The sequence below is a fragment of the Bicyclus anynana genome, chromosome 9 (genome assembly GCF_947172395.1).
Source record: "Bicyclus anynana chromosome 9, ilBicAnyn1.1, whole genome shotgun sequence".
NCBI lineage: Eukaryota > Metazoa > Arthropoda > Insecta > Lepidoptera > Nymphalidae > Bicyclus > Bicyclus anynana.
Window position 1 is genome coordinate 1,807,751 of NC_069091.1, and position 21,781 is coordinate 1,829,531.

The 21,781-nt window shown below is 36.6% G+C and overlaps 1 protein-coding gene across 1 annotated transcript; it reads left to right on the forward strand.

The window, feature by feature from the left end:
* Nucleotides 1–259: 259 nt before the first annotated feature.
* Nucleotides 260–18,363, forward strand: LOC112058502 (putative fatty acyl-CoA reductase CG5065). Its single transcript, XM_024099380.2, has 11 exons — nucleotides 260–401; nucleotides 1,302–1,409; nucleotides 7,462–7,578; nucleotides 8,147–8,269; nucleotides 9,404–9,529; nucleotides 11,457–11,601; nucleotides 12,206–12,307; nucleotides 13,596–13,782; nucleotides 14,832–14,938; nucleotides 16,432–16,561; nucleotides 18,142–18,363. The coding sequence occupies exons 1-11, from the start codon at nucleotides 330–332 to the stop codon at nucleotides 18,359–18,361; spliced, it is 1,437 nt and encodes a 478-aa protein (XP_023955148.1). The 5' UTR covers nucleotides 260–329; the 3' UTR covers nucleotides 18,362–18,363.
* Nucleotides 18,364–21,781: the final 3,418 nt, after the last annotated feature.

A 21,781-nucleotide genomic window follows, 5' to 3' on the forward strand; every position in this document is an offset into this window, starting at 1 on the left:
TCTATGCAAGTCCATTCCTACTTATAGTAATTTAAAAGAAGTTACGAGTTATTCTGCTGCCGATTATTATTGAAGCTGTGAGTTTCTTTTATTTAATTAAATAACATAAAATTAACAATTGCATAACTGTTGATTGTTGATCGTCATTTGATTCTATTATTTATCGTTTTTTGTGAAACTCGTTGCCAATTATAGGATTAAATTTTAAAAAAAAACCTTGTGATAGTTTAACTACCTGAAAATTTCCTGGCAACTTGCCAATAATTATTATAATAAACAATAATACCTTTATGTAATAATAATATAAAATTGTTTGTTTGAAGATCAAGATGTATCGAAATGTTAACAACAATTACAAGGGTCATTCTGTTTTTACAAATGGCGCAGGATCCCGTGTAAAGGTAAGCCGTTACTAGTTGTCCATACCGCAGTTGAAATTAGATTTATAATATTTGCAGGAATTGAAGAATAGATTAAAATTATTCGTTTTCCATATTTTATTGCGATATTTTATCAGAGGAAACTGGTCTGGTCAACTATCTGGCTACTATGATTGTGATAATCAAAATTAGTTTTAATTATCAAAATTAATTTGCGTAGTAATACAGTGAACCTATATAAACGCAGTACTTGTGATCTGATAGAGCTTCTTCATTATAAAAAGGCTAAAAGTAACTACAAGAACTAAAGATTTAAGAGTTACGTATGGTTTAAGATCCGACATTACAAATATACAGGGTGTCCCGTAAATATTACGACATACTCTTTATGGTGATAGCTGACACCAAGGCCTTATTAAAATAACGCAATATATATTATTTACCCTCTGTTCTTCATTAGTGCTATGAAATAAATCATTGATACGAGTAGGTAATCGTTCTCTGCGGTAAACCGCGGACAGACGGACATGGCGAAACTATAAGGGTTCCTTATGGTCTACGGAACCTAAAAAGGTCTGGGTATCGCAAATTCTGAGTCTAAGAGAATTAAATGCTGAAACTCCTGTAAAACTGTCACGGCTATTCTTTAATCAAGACAATTTTAGTAAGTTCACAATTTTTTTTTTATGTATTTCCAGCGATTTTATAAATTATTTTTTTGTATATAAGGGTATACTTTCAGGGTGGTCATCGCCTTCAAACCATACATATACGACGAAATTTTTTGCTTTTTAGTTTAGTAGGTAAATAAGTATATTTTTATATTGGAAGTCTTTCCTAACATTTAGTAACTGTAAATTTAGCATCCCGAGCTACTATTAAATTCGCCAACCATCAAAAAATCTATATTTGTTGTTGCAGTCACTACTTTCGTCGGCTACCGACAACACAAACGAGTACCAGAGCATAGCGGAATGTTACGAAGGGCAATCAGTTTTTATAACAGGGGGCACAGGATTCGTTGGAAAGGTGCGTAGTCTTTTCTAGAATACAACTAGCTATATAACTTCATATTATGGAAATACATCACCTAGAGCAAGGGTTGCCAACATTTATTTAGAAAAATATAGATTAGATTAAATTAGATTTATGTTACGCTGAAACAAAATATAATAATAATAATAATAAAACACTTTATTACACCAAAAACAAAATAACAAAATTTTACAAAAACAAACCAAGTAAAATACAAACAATGGTGTAACGGCGGCCTTATCTCTAAAGTGATATCTTCCAGGCAACCGTTATTATAAGGAGTTCACGTTTACAAAGAGAAGTGGTTGGTGCGCAAATATCGACTTAAAATACTGTACAATAAACAATAAATGAAATATACTTACATAAACTAAGAAAATTAAAATACATAAATACCAATATTAACATTAATAATATATATGTATATATATATGCAATAAAATAAACTTACTTAAATTGATATTACATACCTAAATATATTACTGTGATAAAAAGTAGTCTTTAAGACGACGTTTAAATATATGAATCGACTGAGAATGACGAATATCCCGCGGCACGGCATTCCATAGTTTTACGGCCTTAACAGTGAACGACTCACTATAGCGGTGAGTCCGACTAAATGGCATAGATAACTTATTATCATTGCTGTATCGATGATTGAGAAGGTGGTTAGAACCGCGAAAGTGAAACCTTTCTTTTAAGTACGGAGGAGAATGATAGTGATTAAGTATAGAATAAAGCAAGGAAAGTATGTGAAAATTACGACGCTGAGCTATAGTCAACCATTTTAATTGAGCACGAAATTCAGAAATGTGGTCAAATTTTTTTAACCCAAATATGAATCTAATGACTAAATTTTGAAGGCGTTCAAGCTTGTTAAGGAGATATTGTGGTAGGTCACAGTAACAAGAATCGGCATAATCGAGTAATGGAAGAAGAAGCGATTGAGCAAGAGAAATCTTAGTTTTAAGAGGAAACAAGTTCTTCCACCTTCTCAACCTGCTAATCACCGCAAAGATCTTCCGACTGACAGCAGCAACCTGGGGTGTCCAGCAAAAGCATTCATCCATAACTAGGCCGAGATTTTTGACTGAACTGTTAAAATTTAATTCAGTTCCATCTAATAAAAGGGGAGGAAGAGATGAAGTATTAATTTTCGAAATTTGTTGACGTGACCCTATCAAAATTGCTTGTGATTTACTTGCATTTACCGACAATCCGTAGGATTTACTCCAAGCACTGACTGTATTAAGATCAGTATTTAGACTGGCTATTGCATTGTCAAGCGAGTCAGCGGGTGATGATACATAAATTTGCAGATCGTCAGCATATAAATGGAAGGAGAGGGAGAGGAGATCAGTAATAGAATTAATGTAAATAGAGAAGAGTAACGGAGAAAGCACACCGCCCTGAGGAACACCTGCATTTAATATACTCGGAGAAGATAATTTCTCATTAACCCGAATACATTGATTACGATCATAAAGATAAGACCGAAACCAACCCAAAGCTTCAGGAGAAATATTAATTGACTTTAGAACTGCTAGGAGAATCTCGAAATCGACAGTATTGAATGCATTCGAAAAGTCAAGTAAGGTAACAACACTAAGGAGCTGGTTATCGATGGCGTATCTAATATCATCACAAATTTTGATAAGTGCAGTGACAGTGCTGTGCCCAGTGCGAAATCCAGATTGATATGGATTTAGTATATTAAATTCAGAGAGATATAATAATAATTGTTTGTGCACTATACGTTCTAGAACTTTGGATAGAAAAGGAAGAATAGAAATAGGACGGTACTGAGAGAAAGTTGAAGGACTGTGAGATTTCGGAATAGGAACAATGTATGCTAAACACCAAGTATTAGGAAAAGTATTTGTAGAGAGAGAGTGGTTAAAGATATGACAAAGGATATCTAGTATGCCGTCAAGTGCTAAAAGGATCATCTTTCGACTCACCTGATCACACCCTATAGCATCTGATTTGATGGCCATAATATTTCTTTTTACTTCCTCATCCGTGACAGAAGAAAATTGAAATGGCAAGGAATTTGGTTTTGGACGTAAGGAAAGCGTGTTTAATGTATGTACTTTAGCTGCATTATCTATTAAGGTAACTTTTGTAAAATGATTATTTAGTGCTTCTATGTCGAGATTCCAAGTAGATGATGTTCTACGCTCCCGACCAATGCCCAAGGCGTCAAAGAACCTCCAGACTTTTGCTGCATCCTTATTTTCTACAGATGCGTGAATATAGGAGCGCTGAGCATTCCTGCAAAGCCTATTGCATTTATTGCGAAGATCTTTAAATTTTACAAAGTTCTCGGCAGAAGGATTCTGCTTGTACTTAGTCTTAGACCTATCTCGTTTCGCCATGAGAGCCTTGATGTCATCTGTCAGCCATGGAGCCGGTAGATGCTTCAGTTTTATGGGTCTAAGTGGAGCGTGAACATCAAACAACTCCGTCAACAAAGAATTGAAAATAATAATTTTGTCATTCGTTGACGAAGCATTCAGGATAGTACTCCAGTCGATCATACTGAGGTCAGACATAAACATATTTTTATCAAAGTGCTTGAAACTTCGTCGCATCACAACTGTAGGCTTAATTTTAGGTGGTCGAATTTTGTATGACAAATATACCAAGTCGTGATATGAAAAACCTTCAGCTGCCATTTGCCCATGCACATTGACACGATCAGGTGAGGATACTAACATAAGATCTAGTAAAGATGGTGTGCAGTTAGGGAAAAAAATGTGTAGCGGATGTGGTATTCAAAATATTTAAATTAGTACTGTTGATGATGTTAGAGAAACGCTTAGATCTATAGTCGTTTTTAATTAAGCACGTGTTAAAATCACCCATGAGAATGACGTGGTCAACTCCCGGTAAAAAAAATTCTCAAGCAACTCCTCAAACTTACTAAAATAGTCAATGTGCAAAGATGGACTATAACAAACTCCTAGCAATAGCTTTCTTGTGCCAAAGAGAACCTCAATAAATATGTACTCTAATGACTCCGTATACAGAGAAGGAGATTTATCTAGAATTGAGAAAGGGATGTGACTGCGTAAATAAATAGCAACCCCTCCACCCCCCTTTCCAGTTCTATCATTTCTAATTAAATGAAATCCTGGTAAAGCATATGAAGTAGAAGGAAGGCAAGGCTTAAGGAAAGATTCAGAGACTAGGATTGCATGTATATCTTTTACATCGAATGAATTTAAAAGATCGGGGTAGTGGGAGGGAATGCTTTGCGCATTAATGTGAACAACATTAAAGCTTTTAGGGTATGGCGAGAAAGCATGTTCAAGCGATTCGTTAAGAGAAATGTCAGTGCTTTTGAAACTGTCTTCAGAAGGATCGGAACCACACTGGAAATAAATACTCGTACTGTTGTCGTCATCTGAGTTACTACTTAGGTTGTTATCCATTATTTTTGTAATATATTACAAATGTAATATAATAATAAATAAATAAAAAAAAAAAATATAAATAAAAATATACACAATAGTTATATATGTATATACTATAAATATATATTTATATATATAAAAAAAAAAAAAAAATTTAATCAACAAAAAACAGTAAAACCCTAATTTGTTCACCCACCAGCTAGATAAATAGAAATTACCACTACAAACTTACAATCTATTACAATAATAATTAAAAAGTCTAAACTAAAACGAAAATACTTTATATTAATCACAGTACAGGCAAAGTAAACAAAGCTATTAAAAATAAATGAGAAATAAAGAAAATAAAAATAAAATTAATTACTACTTATACAGATTACTAAAATCAATATATATAAAAATAAACTCAGTAAACACTTAAAAAAATACGTACACAAATATTATTGTTATTTAGTTACTGCTGCAATGCTAATTTTAAGATTATAAACTATGGTCCAATCAAGCAATGAAACACTACGCATAACAAATCAATAATTTAATTGGTTAGAAAACAGTAAGCAAACATTGTTAGCATCAGCAATAATAAATCTGGCAACTTTGAGTACACCACAAATTGGAAAGTGTAAACATCGCTTAATTGGACATAGACAACTGTCATTTATCAACAAAATAATATCATAGTCAAATCATAGATTATAAAATGGATTCTATGTTACTCTGTCTACAGTATCTGTGATAATACTCTAAGCATTAAATATGAGGGTAACATAATAATAAAATATTGTTATTACCGTCACAAAGTACAACAACAAAATATTGCAAAGTGAATTACAAAACAATTATTTCTAAAACAAAAAATAGTAATTTATCCATAGATACCTTTTAAACCAAATAATTTAATCACTTTCTATTATTGCGCTTTGCGCGGTCAGTTTGAATCGGGTTTCGCTTCGTTCTAAGAGTACCAGCGGCATTCGAGTTGGAACTAGGATTGGGAACAGTGCTAGCCGCGGACCTACTCGCAGACGCCTCAGATGCAGACGGAACACTCTCAAGTTCAGCTTTGGAATTAATTCGATGTCTTGACCCATCAGTACTGATAATAAAGATGGAACCTTCATTGGTCCAACATTTATTGATACCGAACCGTTGCCTTGCAGTCATGAAGGTGTCATGTCTTTCTTTTGTCAAGAATTCTGACAATGTAATTCCTGAATTTTTAAGTTTGGATTTCACACCCCAGACTTGATTACGAAGTGATAATTCCTTGAACTTTAACAGAATGGGCCTGTGTTTATTTGGCTTAGAGCCGCCCAAGCGATGGCTGCGGCTGACATCCTTGCCACAGAGGCCGATGTTAAGATGATTTGAAAGCGTATGAATAACCACGGCTTGCACATCTTCATTTTTGCTTTCGGGAACACCATGAACCAGAAGTATTTTCTTTCTAGTGTTCATATCGAGCCGGTCTTGTTTTTTAGATAAATGTTCAAGTTGTAGCTGAAGATTTTCTAACGCTGTGAGCACAAACGATCTAAACATGCCAAATTGGCTCGCAATATTCGACGTTGGGCTAGTTGCTGGAATCGAAGCACTGAGGTTTCATTCCATTAATAAAATATAGTATTTTATGGAATAAGCAAAAAATCAACATATTTTATTTTCAAAAAGCAATATTTATTTACTCTTGTTGCATTTTTCAAGATTTATTTGTCTGAAATAAGAGTGTAATAATATGCACATTTGATTTTTTTTTTAATTTTTGAAAACCAAAAGCATTTTTTTTCTATTTTGTTCGTTTAATGCTTGGAATTCAGTAAGATAGACAAGTTTGGATAGGCTAGAGGCTATTGCATCTGTCAAAAACTAATGTTCATTCAATTTTAAAATGAAAATTTTGTGAGATTTCTGTGTTACAATACTCTATATTATCGTACGGTTGGCAACCCTACCTAGAACATACCTTCAAGTGCCTGGTTGGTCTAGTCCTTAGTCTATGTATCTTCGGTTATCATTAACATCTGATAAATGTAGCTGTTGATCGAATGGGTAATGAGGAGATCCGCAGAAGAACCAAAGTCAACTCTTTGCTCTTTAGCTCGCGAAGCTGAAGTGGCAATAGGCGAGGCACATAGTTTGAAGAGGCGATGGACGTTGGGATCTAAAGGTGCTGGAATAGTGACCCCGCACTAAAAAACGCAGTGTTTGACGATTCCTTACCAGGTGTTCTGACGACATCAAGCGAGTCGCAGAGATTCTCTGGATGCAGGTGGCTCAGTATCGTAACGTTTGGAAGTTCCTACAAAAGGCCCATGTCCTGCAGTGGACGTCCATCGGCTGATATGATAATGATGAATGATAGTTAAAGAGCCATTACCACCTTAAGCCGGCGAACTGGGGCAGTGTGGTGGGTTCAAGTTCCATATTTTTCTACTGGCCTTGTAATGTTGATAATATGACTAATAATGATGCACTTCAGTAGAAATAGCAATAATAACAGAGCGAACTGTACTTAATAAAGTGGTTAGTTTTTGTGGTTTTACATATCGAGGTCCTGGGTTCAATGTTATGAACTATTCTTTTGATGATGATGATGATGATGATGATGATGATTGACAATATCACAGGTGCTCCTAGAAAAGTTGCTATATAGTTGTCCCGGGATAGACAAGGTGTACCTTTTGGTGCGGGAGACACAGGGCGCCACAGCGCATCAGCGAATGCAGAAGCTTCTAGAAGAACCTGTAAGTCAACTTTTAATACCAATAAAATTGTAATCTGTTTTATTTTTTAAAAAAGTATTTTAAAAAAATAAACTTACTATATTACTATAAATTAAAACTAAGAAGCCGTGATAGCCCCGTGGATGCCTCTGCCTCCGATTCCGGAGGGTGTGGGTTCGAATCCGGTCCGGGGCATGCACCTCCAACTTTTCAGTTGTGTGCATTTTTGTTTCTTTACTTAAAGAGATTTTTTGCTGAGCAAATATCTCTATAAGTAAAGACAAAAAGCGCTCACTGTTTTATCTTCAATTTAAACCTAATTATATTAAACTAACACTTCTATATAAATTCTTATTGACAGAACGGTAATAGATCAGATTAGGACTGCAATTGATGCAAACATTATCTTTAGTCAATTGCTAACCATTTGTACAATTTCCATCGCCTTATCAGATGGTGGTAATAACAGCATAATAAGTTTTTCCATCTAGTAGAACGAAATTAATCAATTTAAGATCTTTTTAAAAAGTGTCAACTAGCCTATTCCAGCAGTGGCCAGTGCGTGAAAATATGTAAATATATTTTACAGGTATTTTCAAGAATAAAAGAAGAAAATCCTCAGGCATTCGAGAAAGTAATACCCATAGTGGGTGATATTACTCAACCACAACTCGGAATAATGGCCGAGAATGAGGAACTTCTGATTAAGGAGGTAAGAACCAATACCTAGAGAAACATAATAACCCAATGGATATAACCTCTGCCTTCAATACGGTGGGCATAGGTTCGAATCCGGTCCGCGGCATGCACCTCAATTTTTTTAATTATGTGCATTTAAAAAGATTAAATATGTATCTCAAACGGAGAAAAAAAACATCGTGAGGAAACGGAAAAGGAGGATAGGTATGCAAATATCTAGAATTCTGTACGTGTGTGAAGTCTGCCAATCCGCATTGGGCCAGCGTGCTGGACTAAAGACTAAAAACCCTCTTATTCTGAGAGGAGACTCGTATTCAACAGTGAGCCGAATACAGGTTGTTAATGATGAACCAATACCTCCATCTTACAACCTATCAACCCAGGTTGGCTGGATTCGTAGACAGAAAAATAAATAGACGTATAGATAGCGTTTGTCACATTCCCTCAAAAACAACTTTGTCTACGAATGTTATTAATATTGACTGAGTACGATGGTTCAACGTTTTCTACGAAGTAAGCGGGTGTAACATCATTGACTACAGAGCCAGATGGCCTATTCACTATTTTGGTCTTTAATATCAACCTATTAAAATAAACATCAACATTTGTTACATAGAATCTCAATTTCGTATAAGTCAACTAGCATACGTCAAAGATAGTGAATTAGCCTGCGGGTATGTATAAGGTTGTGGTGGTAGGCAATGATAATTTTATACTATAGATAGGTTACGTCCTTAAAAATCACCGCAAAAATTGATCCAAATTTAGCTACACCACTGAGCGCACACATGCACATTTTTGTGTTTAACTCTATTATATATTTATGTATATATAGTTTTTACACTTCCTGAACACACAACTTGACATTGTAGACGATATTTAGGTATTATTTGTTTAAATAACGTTTGTAGTTTATTAAAGGACTTAATGAAATTAAGTCAATTTTCCACATTTGTCCGCCTCAGTTTTGATGTGGTAGTGCCCCATCTCTAGTATATCATTGGTTGTAGGCCAAAAAGCTTTATCTTAATTTTTTCACGTAAGTAATAGTAGGTAGGTAGGTATATTCTATATAATATAACTTTCTCCTTGTATAGATAATAGTAATACTCGTAATATTATAAAAATACATTGTTTTTAATTTAAGGTATCATTCGTTTATCACGTCGCTGCAACCACAAAGTTCAATGAAACCTTAGATATAGCCATGAACGTAAACGTAGCGGGTACTGGACGTGTCCTAGATCTGAGTAAACGAATGGAAAATATTAAGGTGAGTAATGTTAAGTTTTATATCATCAACCAATCAACCAACTAAAAATTAAACTTCTTAAAACCCGGGGTGAACTGTCAATATCCAAAAATGTAAGAACAAAAACTTTCCACCCCTAACATTCATAGTGTTAACTAACCACGATATTATTCTATGGTCTGTGGTGTTTTTTTTATTCTTTACGAGTAGGCCGTTGACTACAATCTCACCTGATGGTAAGTGATGATGTAGACGGAAGCGGGCTAACTTGTTAGGAGGAGGATGAAATTCGACACCCCTTTCGGTTTCTACACGACATCGTACCAGAACGCTTGGCAGTACGTCATTGCCGGTAGGGTGGTAACTAGCCATGGCAAAAGCCTCCCACCAGCCAGACCTAGACCAATTAAGAAACCTCAATCGGCCCAGCCGGGATAGGATCACCGATTTGTAAATTCACCACGGATACCACTGCGCCACGGAGGCCGTCAAAACACGATAACCGTTAAGGCGGATTTACATTTGTCTGACGTGTCCTGTTGTGACACATCAGAACAGAATCGGTTTTCATTTACACATGCTCATTTCAAGCACGAAATCATGCTACTATTGAGCAGTTGCTACTTATTAGCATGTGTATCGCAACATTGCTAATAATGAGCATGCTTATTTCGAGCTCGCTCAAAAATCAACAGTCGTGCGATTTATGAGCATGCTACTTGCTGCGCGGGTGGAAGGGGGCGTGCTTTTACCGCATCTGAACAGGTTTGCTTATTGGGTATGCTAGTTGATCAGCATTCTGTATTCTCTTCACCTACATCTCTCCCTGCCTAACACGATACTATAGACAGAGAGCGATAGATACAAATTAGAATGTGTAATTAGAATGTTTGCTTTGAGCATACTTATTCAGGAGCATACTTAAAAACAGCATGCTTATTGCTAGCAAATGTAAACTGATGATAAACATGCTCGTATGGAGCATACTTACTAGCACGTTTTTAGCATGCTATTCAGGGTGCTCGTGACGTTCGAGCCGTCCACATCTCTTGTTGTGTAATTATTTATGGGTTACTTGGGATAGGCGGGGAGAGTGACTTGAGTGGAAAAGGGGAGTGCTTGTCAAAGGTACCTTTAACCCTACACACAGCGTTCACAAGTGCGTGACTTCACTCAAGGTCATTCTCTGCCATTCTAGGGTCTTATTTTGGTTACAGTTTGATTATTTAATTAAGATGTCCTCACAAATGTTGTGAATCATAACCTTTGTTCAACGTTAGTTTTTTTATTTTTGTAATCACTTTTGAGTCCACTTAAAGCAGTACCTTAAATCCGGCTTTAGTTTCATACACATCGCTGACTAATGACAGCCATGTCGCTAGACACGGGCATAAGTTAGTTATTTCTGCATATCGTCTCTAAAGAGTAAAAAAATCTTTTGTAGGTTTGCGTGTACTCTTCTATAACAAGATCCCCGAGACTGTATGGACCTGCCAATGCATAGCTTTAAGCAATGTGTTAAAAAACATTTACTTAGTCGAGGGTACTACAACATTGATGAGTTCCTTAATGATAAAGATGCTTGGAGGCCGTTGGATCAGCTTCCACCTTCACACAGAAGTAAAACTATAAGAAATGTGAATAGTAATTGTTATCAATTGTAAATTATAATACTGTATGACTTTTTCAAAAGAGCAACTGTTGAGTTTCTTGCCGGAATCTTCTCAGCAGAACCTGCCTTCCGAACCGGCGGTAGAATCTTTACAAATAGTCAACTGACGTGTCAAAAGTGCTTGTAAACTGAGCCTACTTGAAATAAATGATTTATGATTTGATTTGATTTAATTTGAAATTCGTTCTCAGCGGATTACTTTTCTATCAAATGTCATCTTTGTACTTCTAAACTAGTAAATTAAATATATTTACTAAACTTACGAGTATTTCACAGGCCTTCGTATATGTTTCCACGGCGTATTCAAATACAGACAGAGAAGTGGTAGAGGAAGTTTTGTATCCAGCACCGGTGTCGTTGAATGAAGTGAATAAGTTACTCAAGATCGGTATCACTGATGCGCAAGTCAAAGAACTTATCAGTAAGTATGCAAGCTTCTACATAACATTTGACTTAGCCTACGTATATCTATTGATGTCCTTTTGTTTTCTTAATCCAAAGGTTGCCTGGAAGAAATCGCTGCTCAGCGATAAGGCCGCCTTTTGAGTATTGTGTGCCTAGTGGGAGTTTTCAATATTTTGATACTGTTACTATCGCGTTGACGTAAACGTGAATTTATAAGGAATTGAAACAGTTGTGCAGTAGTGCCACTTAGAAATTCGCGTTTACGTTAACGCGATAGTATCAGTATTAAACTGCCACTCTGATTACTTCTTAATATTTTTCTTGTTTATGTTATTGTGGTGTACAAATGAAGTATTCTATATATGTATACTATAGCTTGGCAAATCCCGATGAATTAAATATCACGTGTCTCAAACGGTGAAAGAAAAAATCGCAAGGAAACCTGCATACCAGAGAATTTTCTTAATTCTCTGCGTGTGTGAAGTCTGCCAATCCGCATCTGGCCAGCGTGGTGGACTAAGGCCTAACCTCTCTCATTCTGAAACGAGACTCGTGCTCAACAGTGAGCCGAATATAGATTGTTATTAATGATGTTATAATTAAAAAAAATCTCATTTTAGAGGGCAGACCCAATACGTATACATTCACAAAAGCCTTAGCAGAGAATCTCGTTGCTGACAACCATGGGGACGTACCTGCAATTATAGTAAGACCTTCAATAGGTTAGTAACTTAGTAAATAGATAAATATTTTATTTCTTATAAATATAATGAACTTAGTTTTGTTACATTCAAACGAAAAAAAAGCATAATATACTTTGTACTATTTTGGAAATAAGGCAAAAAACAAGGAAACTTTTTGCGGTAGGCAATTTTGTTCTTATGACGTCAAATCATAAGGGGGTGTAAGGGGGAGGCTAGGGGGTGTAAGGGGGAGGCTAGTACCATTTAGTCTCCCCAACTGCCAACCGCACCTGCTCGTGGTGCACCCTGCAGATGGACCGACGAGGCTCTGGCGACCGACAAATGGCGGTATATCCATTCACAATGGCTAGATTTTCAAATGTCACGGAAAATCATCGTCTGTGAAGCTACTAACAACCAATTTTTTATGGTTCGCAGAATACTTTATGTATAAGATAGTTTTAGATTTATCCCTATACTTGCAGTATATGACAGTAGGTACCATATTTTGTCAAATATATACTTTTATTCTCTACAAGTTACCCCTTGACTAAATCTGATGGTATGTGATGAAACAATCTAAGATGGAAGCGGTCTAACTTGTTAAGAGTAGGATGAAATCCACACTCACAACAGGATGAAAGTGTGTTCAAAGTGTGTTTCCTCGCTAATGTGATAAAAAACGTCGTATGACATACGTGCGGTTTGATAATTACAGCCTCTGCATCCTTACTACCGCTCTCGCCTTTGGCTCGAGCTGCAATATCGCCTCGGCTATAATTTTCAATTTACCGCACTTTTATCATAATGTACTATTACATGTAGATACTTGCAAATTTGTAAGTCCGCGACTGTCCACACGTTACAGAGTTAAAGTGTCATTATAGGCAAACGCACGTTAAAGTAATCGCATAAGGGTCCGTTTTTAACCTTTCGAATTACGTAAAGGTGGGTACAGATTGGTGCAATGCAACATGTAATGCAACATGCAATGCAAGCATTTGACGTCCACATTGCTGCACTGTATCACGAATGCTCGTGGTTTGGACGCCTCGGGCGCACGAACTGCGCCTGGGTCGCGCACGCTCCGAGCGTTACAACTCGTGCGCGGTTCGATCCGAGATTTGTCGGTTTTTGGTACGAACACAAAGGGGCGCGCAGTGTGCGCAGAACTGAGCCGACTGATTCGTAGTCAATGCGCGTACCGCGCGCGCCACTCGTCCAAGGCAGCAGGGAACATGCAATGTAAGGCAGAATATTACATTACATGTTGCATTGCACCAATCTGTACCCGTCTTAACCCTAAAACGAAACACTTTCATTTCAGTGTCATCTAGCAAAAAAGAACCGGTTACCGGTTGGATAGACAGTTGGTACGGAGCGACATTTCTGGCGACAGTAACCATGAAGGGATTCAACCGAGTCTTTGTCTCTTCCTATGAGTACAATTTAGATTTCATCCCTGTAGACTACGTATCGAACCTTATCATCGTTGCAGCAGCGAGATGTAAATGGTAAATAATCACACTAATATTATACGCGAAATTAACAATATAGCGTTGTTTTAGTAGGTAGGATGGGGATAAGATGGGGGTAGGATAGCGGTAGGGTAGGGTAGGGTACGGGTAGGGTACGGGTAGGGTACACGTAGGGTACGGGTACTAAACTTAAATCCTTATCAAAATAAATTACTCAATAATCAAGAGGAAATTGTATAGATGAGATTTGCCTTTTACAGTATTTTAATCACACATATAGTTTCGGAGATAATACAAAATTTCTAAAAACACAAACTTTACCTCTTGCAATCTTTTAAGCAACTCAAAGGTGGCTGACTGACATACATCAACGCATAGCCCAAACCACTCAACAAATCAGGCTGAAATTCGGCATTCAGGTAGATGTGATGACGTATACATCCGCTAAGAAAGGATTTTGATCAGTTCTTCCCCCAAGGGAATAAAATAAGGGATGAAAGTTTGTGTGAAACTTTGTCACTTTTGCGGCGATTTGGCTAAAATTTGGAATGAAAATAGATTTTACTCTGGATTAACACATAGGCAACTTTTCATCCCAAAAAAATCCATGGTTCTCGCGGGATTTGTGAATAAATTCCACGCGGACGAAGTCGCGGGCATCTGCTAGTAGTTTATAATATCGTTGAACTAAATGTTATTAAAAACACAAATCTCAAACTAAGAAAAAATAAACTATCGTTTATCGTCGTTATCAACCCATATACGGCTCACTGCTGAGCTCGAGTCTCCTCTCAGAGTGAGAGGGGTTAGGCCAATAGTCCACCACGCTGGTCCAATGCGGATTGGCAGACTTCACACACACAGAGAATTATTCTGGTGTGCAGGTTTCCTCACGATGTTTTCCTTCACCGTTTGAGACACGTGATATTTAATTTCTTAAAATGCACACAACTGAAAAGTTGGAGGTGTATGCCCCGGACCGGATTCGAACCCACACCCTCCGGGATCGGAGGCAGAGGTCATATCCACTGGGCTATCACGGCTTTCTTATATTGTAAGTATAAATAAGTAAATCCTTTTTGCAGTTCCGATAAGGTCGACGTTTATAACAGTAGTACGAGCGGCGAGAATCCTCTGAAGATCGGTGCGTTTTTCGACGACATTATTGCATATAGCTGTAAACACAAGTTTTGTGAGTACTAATTGTATACTAACATAAACATTATGCCTCTATTACACATCATCGCTGGCCCATTGAATGGTCAGTGGACATGTAAGTGATGCATCTACATGATGGCGTTCAGTGGCTTAGTGTCCCTTATGAATGTTATTTAAACGGGTACATACCACGATAAAACGATTCTGCCCCTAACAGCTGACTTCACTTCTCATCTCGCAACTTCAGTCCCGTCGTGACCACGATCCATGCAACTGGGTCGACATATCGACAATAAAAATCTCGTCGTTTTATCGTGGTATGTACCCGTTTAAATAACATTCATAATGGACAACCACGAAATAAGTTTAAAATCATTAGTGTCCCTTTTTGACCAGTGACAGTGACATCCACTGAGTCCAAAGCAGCGAGTTGATAATTGGCTGATCTATGCCATGGGTACAGTACTACAGGCACGAACGACGGCCTTGACGGTCTTGAGGCTTTGGCGGCCTCCGTGGCGCAGTGGTATGCGCGGTGGATTTACAAGACGGAGGTCCTGGGTTCGATCCCCGGTTGGACAGATTGAGATTTTCTTAATTGGTCCAGGTCTGGCTGGTGGGAGGCTTCGGCCGTGGCTAGTTACGTGGCGGTACGTCTTCGCCGGTAGGGTGACCGGCAAAGACGTACCGCCAAGCGATTAAGCATTCCGGTACGATGCCGTGTAGAAACCGAAAGGAGTGTGGATTTTCATCCTCCTCCTAACAAGTTAGCCCGCTTCCATCTTAGACTGCATCATCACTTACCATCAAGTGAGATTGTAGTCAAGGGCTAACTTGTAAAGAATAATAATAAAAAAAAGAACGAACCTGAGCTTGGTGTTCCAGCGTGAAAAAACATTTAACCTATTACTACAGTCTTTCTTGATAAGTACTATTTACCAAGAAACAAAATAAAAATGAGGGCATACCGTGGGCATTATTTTTTTTTTAAAGAAATCTTTTCAAATCGCAAGGCCGGTTTTAATTTTTATAATAAATAGTTTATATAATAGGTTTAGGTAGTTGATTAACCTAAAAAGCCTTATTACCTGTAAAGTGAACGATCTGCCGCCACTATGGTGGCGTTGACTCGTATTAATTATTGTTTGATTTTCCCTGTTAATTTAGTTTCCCATATATGTTAATTTTGTTATTTTATTACTCTGTTCGTTTTTGTTTCATTATTTTAGTTTACTTTGTATTCATGTATAAGTTTTAAGTTAAGACACGTCACGTAGACACGTCCGTGCACTCACAAGGTTTCACCTGAAAACCAGCGTCACAGCTCGCTGTGGCATCGTGCTGAGGTGGATACCTGTTTTGTCCACGACCAGATATTTATATTTGTATGTTCTGTTTGTTTATTTTATTTTATTTTATTACTTGTGTGTGGACAAATAAAGATATATTCTATTATATTCTATTCTATTTAGTTAAATATTATTGTTTAGTTAGTGTAAATCTTTGTAAATAAAATAATGCTTGCAGATGACATCCCACTGCCGATGGCGTACCTCACACGTTACAGATGGGTGATGTTCCTTATAACGCTGCTTTTACAGACCCTGCCGGCTTATATTGCTGACTTATTTTTATTAATTGTAGGAAAGAAACCAAGGTAAGTTGACATTTATAATATTACAGTAGAATAAAATATAATATAATTTAAAGTAAAATATATAGAAGTGAAGTGTACCATTATTTTAAAAAGTTGTACATTTAAATTGGTTTATAACTTATGTATCTTCTTTGTAACTACAAAGTTGTATTAGTATAAATGTATGGGAGGTGCCGAAATTTCAATACAAGAAAAAAAAATTGCACATTCCATTGTTTTTCTTCAAAATGTATTAATATCTGCCTACTTGCCTAAATTTATTAATGCGTTCGTTTGTAACTTGTTATTAAAAAACTAAATCCAAATTTACTCTTACGTATCAGAGGGCCTAGAGGCAGTTTGGTACTGTTACTATCACGTAACGTAAACGCGAATTTCCAAGGAATTGAAACAGCGCCATCTAGTGGCACTACTGCGCAACTGTTTCAATTCCATATAAAGCATTTACGTCAACGTGATAGTAACAGTATGAAAATATTGAAAACTCCCACTAGGCACACAGATCTGTAGTATGTAAAATTTTGTGTTTTTTTTCAAAACTATTCTAATTAGTTTTAGATAAACAAGTGGTGTATTGCGTTTTATCCAATAATTACAGGACACCCTGTATATACGTACCTATAGACGACACACTGTATAATATACGGTTATATACGGTATACGGTCGAATTGAGAAACCTCCTCTTTTATGAAGTCGGTTCATAAAGGATGACTGAATGATTATTTATTTTCAGTTATGTAAAAATCTATAACCCACCAAAAACATACCTGTTAAAAAGGAGGCCAAGTTCCCATCGGCTAATTATTCACCTAAAAAAGGATTGAAATCCAATCCAATGCCAAGTTTAGATGCACTTTAAAATCATAATCATAAAATTATAATACTTCTAAAGGATGCCAGATCCTGCCCCAGTTCTAACCCAGAATTTTGAGGAAAATGTAAATATACTATAAATATCCTATGTTTAAATATTTTTTTTAATAAACCATTTTTACTGTTAAACTCCGGAATAAAATGCCAAAAAAAGTAATTCAATCTATTACATTATTTCCTCGTAGCAGACATTGTTTACTTATTTTTTAAATAAATAAATAAATAAAACCTTATTTCGCCCTTGGGTTCGAGCCCTAATACGTCTTCTTTAGACGAATTGGCGAAATCGGAAATCGGCTTGCGCACTGTCGTGCGCTTTGATATAATACGGTCGAATTGAGAAACCTCCACCTTTTTTTGAAGTCAGTTAAAAAGGATCATCATCATTATTAACTCATATTTGGCTCACTGCTGAGCTTGAGTCTCCTCCCAGAATGAGAGGTGTTAGGCACATAGTCCACCACGCTGGCCCAATGCGGATTGGCAGACTTCATACACGCAGAGAATTAAGAAAATTCTCTGGTACGCAGGTTTTTCCTTCACCGTTTGAGACACGTGATATTTAATTTCTTAAAATGCACACAACTGGAGGTGCATGCCCCGGACTGGATTCGAACCCACACTTTCCGGAAACGGAGGCGCAGGTCATATCCACTGGGCTATCACGGCTCTAAAATAGGATGACTGAATGATTATTTATTTTCAGATACGTAAAACTCGCATCAAAAATATCGGCAGCACACGACGTATTGGACTATTTCCCGTCTAGAACTTGGTCGATGTCCGCCCGACAGACGACGGCGTTGTTTCAGTCGTTGTCTCCATCGGACAGAGATCAGTTCCCATGTGATCCTACGGACATAGATTGGAAGGAATACATTGTTACCTACTGTCAAGGAATAAGGCAGTTTTTGTGTAAATCTTAATTGAATTTTAGAAAAAATAAATCTCACTAAGAATGTATTGTGTAATGTTCTTTACCATCACTGTATCCCTTTTTACCCAAAAGGAAGGGCCATTTCATTCTATATATGTATTTGTATGTATGTATGTATATATATATATCTACTGCAAAGTAAGTTTTTTTCCAAAAAACGGAACTAATTATTATTTTTTGTGTTTAACATTTTTTTTTTGTCCTAATTTTAAAGCTCACTTTGAAAAAAAATCGTACTAGGCAAAGTTGTACATCTAATTATTAATCTAATTATTAAGTAATTGAATTTAATATTGAAGCCAGGAAGAGGATTTTAGCGTCTTCAAAAGTTACGAGGTCGATGGACTTCGTTCCGCATCACAGAAAGTTTCAGTACGAGGTTAAAAAACCTCGTACCGTACCAGGAGAAAGTACAGAAAAATCAGTGGCGCAGCGAACGTGTTAACATCGTCACTTATATGAATAGGGGTGTAATTATTATTCCAGTTACGGATTGTTAGAATTTCATGGAAAAAATGAATGCTAAATATTTGATACCATACCACGATACCTTGACCCAGGACGCGATCATATTATTTAATTTACTATTACTTTAATTTGCTATTTAAATCCATATAGGACCAACGAGGCAGATGTTACCTTGTGTATCTAACGCAGCTAATAATGTTAGAAGCTCGTTTAAAATGTCGTCTTTGTCAATGTCGTGTATTATTTAATGTAAACGAGGCTCATCTCCTCGTCTCAGAGCATCGCTAAGGCGTTTAATATCTTATTTACGTAAGACCTAATCTTTTAATCTTGAAGAAAAGTGATGCTTTTCAAAGCATCTTAATAAAAAGTGTATGTGTGTGACGTGTGTGTGATATACATATCAAACACAGACTATTGTTTGATCTTGATTTTTTATTACAATTTTTTAAATCGTAATTAATGGGTGTACCTGTACGTTCCATTTATAATCTAATCCATAGGTGGGTAAATTATATTATAAATTTATAAATTAAGTAGAAGAAGAAGAAGAAGAAATATACTTTATTGTACATTAAAAACAAAAATAAACAATAACTTATAATAACACTTAGAAACTAATGTACAAATGGCGGTCTTATCGCTAAAGAGCGATCTCTTCCAGACAACCACTGTGGAAGAGAAAAAAAAAAAAAACGTAAGCACCGATTCGGGTATACGCACACAAAAAATAAGAAAAGTTAAGTAATTTAAATACATAAATATTAAGCAATAATACATAATAATAATACATAGACTATACTTAACTACATCATACATATATACAAAGAAATACATATATACATACATACATACATACATACATACATACATACATATATACACACATACATACATACATACATACATGAAAACCTGCAAAACATAAAAACAAGACGGCATCTAAGGGAAGACAAAAGAAAAATAAATAAACAAAATAATTCAAAAATAATAATAAATAAACATAATACACATACAAGCGTAATTTGGATTAATAAGTTAAATTAAAAGATCAGGGAGGAAAAAAGTGCATGTTTACCAGCCGTTTGAAAGAGGTTAGAGATTGGGCACGCCGAATGTCTAAGGGCAATGAATTCCAGAGCCGAGCAGCTTTAACAGAAAAGGATTTAGAATAGAAGGAAGTATTATGGGAAGGAATTTTTAAGATTAGGTTGTCTTCAGAGCGAAGGGAGCGACAGTGAGTATCACTTAGAAAGCTAAAACGCTCTTTTAAATAAATCGGAGTCGTAGGATTAAACAGGACATTATACAAAAAAGACAGAATGTGAGTATTCCTGCGAAGGCGGATCGAGGGCCACTTGAGTTTTTCGCGAAATTCGGAAACATGGTCATATTTGCGAAGTCCAAATATGAATCTTATACAAACATTCTGAATGCGCTCAAGTTTATCCAGTAATTCTTCACTCAAATTTAGATAACAAGTGTCCGCGTAATCGAGAATTGGTAACAGGAGAGATTGTGCAAGCGCAATTTTAGTAGATAAAGGAAGGAAGTTTCGTAACCTACGAAGTGACCCCACGGATGCAAACACCTTCCCACTTACTCTGCTTACCTGAGGGGCCCAAGTGAAATACTTGTCAAAAGTAACTCCGAGATTTTTAACCGTGTCACTAAATGGCACACGCGTTCCATCAAAGATTACGTATGGAATATTATCCCAGTCAATACGTGCAACCAAACTGTGACTGCCTATAATAATAACTTGGGTTTTAGACGGATTGACTTTAAGGCCATAAGCCTTACTCCATTGCACTATACAATCTAAATCTTTATTTATGGCATCTATTGCATTGGGTAAATCAGCCAGTTTGGACTGAGCATATATTTGGAGATCATCTGCATACAGGTGATAGAGCGAGGTAAGTTGAAGAGTAATAGAACTTATAAAAAGAGAAAAAAGAAGAGGAGACAACACGCCACCTTGCGGTACGCCGGCAGAAATTGTGCACCAATCAGACACAGAGTCATTGACTCGCACACGCTGCCGACGTCCGAACAAGTAACTATGAAACCAGTCAATCACATTAGGAGATATGTTGAGAGAAGCTAGTTTGGCTAGTAGAAGTTCGAAATCGACATTATTAAATGCATTGCTGAAATCTAGTAAGGCCAACACTGTGACACACTGATTGTCCATATTAAAACGAATATCTTCGGTAATTTTTACTAATGCAGTAGTCGTACTATGACCAGTGCGGAAACCAGATTGAAAAGGATTTAAAAGATTCTGTCGGGTTAGGAAAAGGCTTAATTGACGATGGACTAAACGCTCAAAAACTTTCGAAAGGAATGGGAGGATGGAAATAGGCCTATAGTCAGAAAAGCAGGAAGGATTTAATTTTTTGGGTAGTGGAATGACTTGAGCATCCTTCCAAGAGGAAGGAAAACTCCCGGAAGACATGGAGAAATTGAATAAGGATTTAATTATTGGAGCTAGTAGGTTAATGAGAGGAATAATCATCTTCCGACTAATGCAGTCAGTACCAATAGCATCAGAGTTGACCTCACGAATACTTCTCTCAACATCACTATCAGTGACTTGACAGAAAATAAAAGCAGGATCATCAGAAGTGGGTAAAGCTAGTAAATTATTTTTAGTAGTAAGTTTAGTGGCGTCATCAATGACACAAGTAGAGGAAAAATGGCTATTAAGCTGATTTAAATTTATGTTGAAGGAGCTATTATTTTGACGCGCTTTCCCAACTCCTAGAGACTTAAGAAATGTCCACACTCGACCTGAATCTTCTTCTTCGAGTATGGATTTGTGGATATGGCGTCGTTGCATGTCTCTACACAACCTGTTGCAGCGATTCCGAATAATATGATATTTTTCCTTATTGGCATCACAATTGTTGGATCTATACTTGGCTTTAGCCGAGTT